This window comes from Salvelinus namaycush, chromosome 17 (genome assembly GCF_016432855.1).
Source record: "Salvelinus namaycush isolate Seneca chromosome 17, SaNama_1.0, whole genome shotgun sequence".
Taxonomy (NCBI): Eukaryota; Metazoa; Chordata; class Actinopteri; order Salmoniformes; family Salmonidae; genus Salvelinus; species Salvelinus namaycush.
This window is the reverse complement of record NC_052323.1, coordinates 15,478,025-15,485,758: the sequence shown is the minus strand read 5'-3', so window position 1 is coordinate 15,485,758 and position 7,734 is coordinate 15,478,025. Positions and strand designations below refer to the sequence as shown.

General features: G+C 41.2%; 1 protein-coding gene across 3 annotated transcripts in view; it reads right to left on the bottom strand.

The window, feature by feature from the left end:
• Window positions 1–5,705: 5,705 nt before the first annotated feature.
• Window positions 5,706–7,734, bottom strand: part of LOC120062327 (disks large homolog 3-like) — a 129,498-nt gene continuing 127,469 nt past the window's right edge. For all 3 annotated transcript variants that reach the window (XM_039012210.1, XM_039012208.1, XM_039012209.1), the window contains 3 exons: window positions 7,339–7,448; window positions 7,139–7,230; window positions 5,706–7,013 (listed from right to left, as the gene is read on the bottom strand). In XM_039012210.1, coding sequence (XP_038868138.1) covers window positions 6,907–7,013; window positions 7,139–7,230; window positions 7,339–7,448 — 309 coding nt within the window. In that variant the 3' untranslated portion in view covers window positions 5,706–6,906. The remainder of the gene's footprint in view (window positions 7,014–7,138; window positions 7,231–7,338; window positions 7,449–7,734) is intronic.

The window sequence follows — 7,734 nt, the reverse complement described above, 5'->3', positions numbered from 1 at the left end:
AGGAATTGACAAATGATGATATTGCAATGGGATCTTTGCATAAAACATCATTAATTTTGAGTGCAGTTATAGATTTTCTTTTGTAGTTTCTCTTTTCAAGTGCAAAAAAGTAACTACTGTTTCTTTCCCCCTCTTCAATACACTTTGCTCTTGACCTTACAAAGGCACCCTTTGCCAGATCTGTGTAAAGCTGTTCTAATTCTAGTTGTAAAGACTTGAATACAGACTCCTCTTCTTCAGATAGATTATCTTTCTTTAGAAAACTGTCAAGCTTGCTCATCATCTCCTTTTCTCTAAGGTTCTTTAATTGCATCAACTCTTTGGTGCGTTTAATGGCTACCACTCTGCCTTTATATTTGAAAAATGCCCATCTACTTCCATGACCCAAGTCTTTTCTTGCAAAAAGGAGGAATGATTTGTAAATGGGCCACCCTTGGCCGGAAATTCGTCACTCGTTCATCCCGCGATGATTGTGTTTTTAGCCACCGGTAGTTGTGGTGGTGGTTGCTTTATATGCGCTAGTCAATTATGAGTGCATGTCTATATATTATAATATATAGAATCTATATATAATGAGTGCATGTCTATATATAATTATTAATATACGCCTACTGTATGACAGTTAGCTACCTAACGCTCGCCTGCATAGCTGGAACTTCTGAAGAAGGAAAATGATTTATTTCTACAATTTCCAAAATATAACCAAACAAAAACATGTACTTTGTACGAGACGTGTTTGTGCCGTCATGTGGATTAGAAGCACAATGTCTAACTTATTTGCATTCGCTTTTACTTACACTTGTATGTTGACTTCTCCATTGATGTTGTTTTTAAGTTTTCGGGGACTTTCTTAGCGGATGTACAATCGTCGGAAATTGAATTATGGGGTGTTTCAGGCCCGGAGTGAACACAATTGGACACCTGCAAAGCCGACTAAAACGAGGGCTGAGGGGCTTACGTTGCAAACTTCCCTTGCTTGGCTAATCATTTGGACCACCCGCCAAGATGGCGACGGGGATTTCCCCAAGGGCATAAGGCAAGAAGAGTAAGTGGACGAGGATGTGTCTTTTCAGTGTTTGGACCGCCACCCCAGTGTTCCAACACAGCACTACAGGGAGAGAGATGGGGAAACTCCACTGAACTAGTTTCAATGTATGCATTCACTTGGAAGTTTCTGGATTTTGGGAAAACTTGTCATTTAAATCAATATACATCAAAATCACATTTGAGTCTTCCTCAACAACTCTAACACGTGTTGTCGTGTATAAAATCCTATATTTTCTGACATTGTGTCATTCCCAGACTAACTATAGACATTAAAAGCCCATTCATATGCATACCTGGACTCTGAGGCCATGTAGGTTATCACAGGTGCTTCTAGACAGATGGACTGCAGCAGCATGAATGTGTGTGTTGTCTCCTCTCCTGCCTGAGGACTTCCCTGAGATGGAGATCTTGTGGCAGCTGACCTGCTCCTGGAACACAGGCATCCTGCTTTACAGCCTGGCCGAGTACCCCGAGGGGTGGTGTGGCCTGGGCATGAGCTTCCTCCGCCACCTGGGCTCCCTGCAGGAGAGCTACCAGACACAGGTACTACTGACTGACTGAGGGGACAGCAGTGGAGTGTGACAGGGCTGAGTCAAATGAGAGGCTTTGGCCCATGGAATACTGAATTGTATATATATTTTTTTAAATGTAATCTTTATTTAACTAGGCAAGTCAGTTAAGAACAAATTCTTATTACTGATAAGATGTCTTAAGAAAAGTTTGGTTTTATACCTGTAAACAAAAAGAGGTATAGACCTAGCCATTTGTTTCTTAGATTGCTAATATCCAATATTGTTTGTCCACAGATGTCAGATCTGTACACAGGTCCTAGATAGTCTGGAGAAAGGCAAGAAGAACCTCATCGTGGAGGAGTGATTTGTGCTGGTAGAGCTTTGCAGAGCTCTTTTACTGTCTGGTACCTGATATTATTCATGTGGTAGCTGGGATGGTAGTTTACTGTATGATGTCTCACTGGTTCTTGTATGACTGGTCTCAGTTTAGTCAGCTCCTCCAGAATGTGCTGCATCCTGCCCTCCCCCAATATTTCCCTATGGAGAGTTCAGATAACCGTTTCTAGTTAATGTTTTGGTACTTCTGTTAATGAATGGACTTTATTTTATGCCTCTCGCATATATTACATTCATATGAATTTTACATGTAAAATTCATATGAATGTATTTGTCTTATTGAAACAAATCATCTTAAACTGCCAATACCAGTGGACTCAAATAAAACACATCAAAATCATATAACCGAGTCACATATTTTATTATTTTCAAACAAATAAACTCTTGTCCAGTCCAAAACAAAACCCCAAACAAAATAGGTTGCAGGACTGTTCCCTCATGACTAGGACAGGGAAGACCGTTCGGCCCAGCGTCCTGATAGGCTCTACCACCTGTGGTGTGACAGGAAGGAAACTACTGTACAATCAAAGGGTTCACAAGCACTTACTGCACAGGTGTGCTGTCAAACAACTCATCACCCAGAAGGACAAACCATAACCCGACCGACCCCACCCCCCCAGAGCTCATGTCTCTCACTGGAACAAAGACCCTCATCAATTATACAGAGGCATTTCGGTTCAATCTTGTTCTACCGCAACAGCAATAGAAATAATACAATTAAATCTAGTTCTTTGGGCTTTATTGACATGGCTGACCGAGGTATAAATACCAGACGTTAACAGTCTGGTGTATAGTTGAAACACAGCTGAGGAGCAGTTCTAAATGAGATAATGATCAATGCACCTCATGGTTTCTGGAATATCACCTTGTAGGTTGCTGCCTGTCTCTCATCTTCATTTTTTACATAATTGTTTTAATCTATACACCCAGACACCATTTTCCACAAGAAATAACATGTAGACGGGCCCTACTTGAGGGAATTACATTCCCAACTGACAAACATTTTCCCAATAGGCAGCTGAAGATTTGTCTATAGAGAAATACCAACATTACAGCACATTTGTATGGAAATTATATCAGAATAGCTCAGTTTACTTACCTGACATTTGTGATCTATAAAACATGTTTTGCCCCAGTTTGTTTCACACATGCATGAAGCACAGGTGAGGGGGATCTGCTGGGGGCATATTTACATTTGACAGCTACCACACCCTTTGAAACAGTCTGTATGCAGTTTATAAATGGCTCTGTTCCCTTCGGTTATTCCCTGAACTCTGGTTTTGACACAGGTAATGACAGCTGGTTTAGCAGTGGTGCCTGGCAGGTGGGCACACCTGTTCAGAAAATGCCTTCAGGTACAGGTGCTTTAGGGGGAAGTAGGGGACCCAGAGGGCTAGGTGACAACTTCCTGTGGGCATATAGAAGATGGTCTGGCTCTCAGGCATCTGAGGAAAACCCTTTCCCCTCAACCAAAAAAAGGTGGAAAATCAAAATGTTCACAGGGTAGGGGGCCACAGCATTCCTTATTCTTCAACAAGTCCCCTCACATGTACACAAACACACAGTGCCAAGATCCACAAAGGGAGATGGGGCAGGTCATTTCAATCCTGTTGAATCCATACAGCCAACTCAGGCAAGGGTTTACCACAGAAGTGGTCTTCACAAAGCTTCACCGCATCATAAGATAGACATATTACATTCGCTTATTAAATAGTTCAATGCAAATGCCTTTAAAATCACTCAGATCGTTCAGTCAATTACTCTCATTCACATTTAACAGCTTTGAACTCTCCTCCTTGAAACATGGCATTTCAGTCACAGGGGAAATTAAATCTGTGTTAGATTCCTGAGCTGACCTAGCTCGCCCCAGACATGCCATTGGGTTCATAACACAGTGGTTCAACACATGCCCAGAACTAATTCAAAAATTATTTAAAAACTTTAGATACACAGAGCATATACAGTGTATTCAGAAAGTATTCAGACCCCTTGAATTTTTTTTTTTTTACATTTTGTTAAGTCACAGCCTTATTCTAAAATTTATTAAATACTTAAAATCTACACACAATAACCCCATAATGACAAATCAAAAGTTTTTTAAATGTTAGCAAATGTGTATATATATATATATATAAAACTTAAATATCACATTTACATAAGTATTCAGAACCTTTACTCAGTAGTTTGTTGAAGCCCCTTTGGCAGCAATTACAGCCTCGATTTGTCTTGGGTATGACGCTACAAGCTTGGCACTCCTGTATTTGGGGAGATTTTCCCATTCTTCTCTGCAGATCCTCTCAAGCTCTGTCAGGTTGGATGGGAAGCGTCACTGCACAGCTATTTTCAGGTCTCGCCAGAGATGTTCGATCGGGTTCAAGTCCGGGCTCTGGCCGGGCCATTCAGAGACTTGTCCCGAAGCCACTCCTGCGTTGTCTTGGCTGTGTGCTTAGGGTCGTTGTCCAGTTGGAAGGTGATCCTTCGCCCCAGTCTGAGGTCCTGAGTGCTCTGGAGCAGGTTTTCATCAAGGATCTCTCTGTACTTTGCTCCGTTCATCTTTCCCTCGATCCTGACTAGTCTCCCAGTCCCTACCGCTGAAAAACATCCCAAAAGCATGATGCTGCCACCACCACCATGCTTCACCGTAGAGATGGTGCCAGGTTTCCTTTAGGTGTGATGCTTGGCATTCAGGCCAAATAGTTCAGTCTTGGTTTCATCAGACCAGAGAAACTTGTTTCTCAGTCAGTCTTTAGGTGTCTTTTGGACAACTCCAAGCAGGCTGTCATGTGCCTTTTACTGAGGAGTGGCTTCAGTCTGGCCACTCTACCATAAAGGCCTGATTGGTGGAGTGCTACAAAGATGGTTGTCCTTCTGGAAGGTTCTCCCATCTCCACAGAGGAACTCTGGAGCTCTGTCAGAGTGACCATTGGGTTCATGGTCACCTCCCTGACCAAGGCACTTCTCCCACGATTGCTCAGCTTGGCCGATCGGCCAGCTCTAGGAAGAGTCTTGGTGATTCCAAACTTCTTCCATATAAGAATGGAGGCCACTGTGTTCTTGGGGACCTTCAATGCTGCAGAACTGTTTTGGTACCCTTCCCCAGATCTGTGCCTCGACACAATCCTATCTCTGAGCTCTACAGACAATTCCTTCAACTTCATGGCTTGGTTTTTGCTGTGACATGCACTGTCAACTGTGGGGCCTTATATATATACACACACAGTTTTGTGCCTTTCTAAATCATGTCCAATCAATTGAATTTACCACAGGTGGATTCTAATCAAGTTGTAGAAACATCAAGGATGATCAATGGAAACAGGATGCACCTGAGCTTAATTTCGAGTTTCATAGCAAAGGGTCTGAATACTTATGTAAGTAAGGCATTTCTGTTTCTAATACATTTGCACAACTTTCTAAAAACCTGTTTTCGCTTTGTCATTATGGGGTATTGTGTGTTGATTGATGAGAAAAAAATGATTTAATCAATTTTAAAATAAGGCTGTAATGTAACAAAATGTGAAAAAAAGTCAAGTCTGAATACTTTCCGAATGCAATGTAGGTTTTAATCAAACCCCTCTTTAGTGTTATTTTGGGTGGAGGGAAATGGGACAATCCAAAAGCAGGTTAAATTGCCTCTTTGTTAGGACATCCAATACAAGTATTGTCTTGTTCTACCCGTTTTTAAGGCCACCTTCATGATGGCATATTCAGGACAATACCATGTGACCATTCAATCAGAAGACGCACTCCTCCTGGAAGGTAGAGAGTGTAATAGGGTGATCTGCTGCTCAACGTGGGTGAGGGAGCTATGGCTGCCTAAATTGAAATCCAATCAATTCTTAAATTACAACAAGAAAAGGGTCAAAAAGAATACAGGGGGAAGATAGAAATCCACAGAAGTGCGATGCGTTCGTCTATTGCACTCACAAGTTAGGCCTCCTGGAAGTCAGGAGACAACGCAGAAAAAGTCAACATTTAAAATAAAAAGTTCCATCTGTTTTTTTCATTGTCAATTAATTATAGCTTCCCTCAAAGTACAGGTAGTAATATAACAATTTGTATTTGATGTAAGGCAATTTGGTGTTTTGCAGAGAGCCCCTTTACACTTCTCTACCCCCATCCTTTACACAGAGCAGCTAAAAACCACAAGCAAAAAAAAAAAACTTCAAAAAAAAATCTAACAGCCCTCCAAGTAGACAATTCTAGTGAAGTGTAAAACGTGTAGTTTTTAATATGTAGTAAAATCGCAGTAGGATTTGATAATTTACCTTGTGATTTCATTATATAAATGTAGATTCATAACTAATTTCTTCCATTGGTTCTGCCTCCCAAGAGGTCTGTATCAGCTGATCAAACAGCAAGCTGGTAGATCACCAGTCTGTAGGCTTCTCCACCAATTTCTTCAGTAATTACAAAGAAGAGCGATAACTCCAACAGTACCATCAGCTGGGCTTGATATTATCCAGTCCTTGTAGAAAAAAACCCTAAGTGGTCTTTGCTTCTCATCTTGCGTGTCTTTTTTAAAAATGTGATTTGATGAACATTTACAGTGTTCCAACTTGTATGATTGGTCTCCCTTCCCCTGCAACTTCTCCTGAATCCCTAACTCCTCCTCACTCCAGCGTCGTCTGTAAAACATTCTGATCTTCAACTGTCAGTCCCATTTCACAAAGAACGATTCATTTTGCCTTTCCCTTGTTTTGTTTTAAAATGACAAATTCATTTGAAATGGCATTTCCAGTCTTGAATGGATTTGCTGAGAAACTCATGCAGGGGTGCGCACAGTCACAGAAATGGTGATAAGACTTGTTTTCATTTGAGATTAACATAATGATGACACTAAAACTTGATATGAAACATATCTGCAAAAAAGGGGGAGGGAGGAGCTCTTCGGGGGACGGGCAGGGTGTCGGGAGGGGGGCTCTGCGCCGACAGAGGGGTACAGCTGGGGAGCTCAGAGCTTCTCTGAAGAAGGTATCCAGATGTAGGGGCCCGACTGTTCCTCAATGATCATCTTGATTTTGTTGTAGATCTCCTCTAGCGAATCACCCTGTACAATGGCTGTAGAGAGACACACACAAATACCATGAGTGCATCAATGCATTAAGATTCCTACTCACACTACAATACAAGCTCATCTAAAATATTTAGCATCTGTGAAAAAATGTAATAACTAGCGGATTTACCTGTGAAAAATTCTCCAAACTCTTGTTCAAGCTTAATCGCTTTATCAAAGACTTTATTAGCTTGTTCGTAAGTCTGTCTCTTATTCATGTCCCTGCAACACAAGACATGATTGTGCAGTACAGGAAGTGATTGTTGTATGGAGTTAACAGTAAAGTGCAATGCTTTTAACAGTTTATTAGTTCCAAGAACACACACTTACATAAGAGCTTCAATGGATTTTGGTTTGATGAAAATTGCAATCGAATAAAGTTGTGCTTGTTGCAGTCGCTTTATAGCGTTCCCAGACACGTCCAGGATACAATGTTTTCCCTGCAGGAAGAGGAAAGAGAGAAGGAGCAGGTAAGTATGAAAATACCACATACTCTATAAGGCTCTACATCCATTAAGAATGAATCAGAAATTAACCCTGGATGCAAACCTATGAGAACCCAAAAAGGTGACAGTTTTTCCAAACAGAAACATGCAGAAATTCTGTACGCTGTAAGAATTTCCCTATTTTCAGATTGGGGTTATCACAATACCAACATTTTACTAACGATGTGAACCCAGGCCAAGTATCACAATACCAAGTAGTATTGTGATACCAGATTTTGCT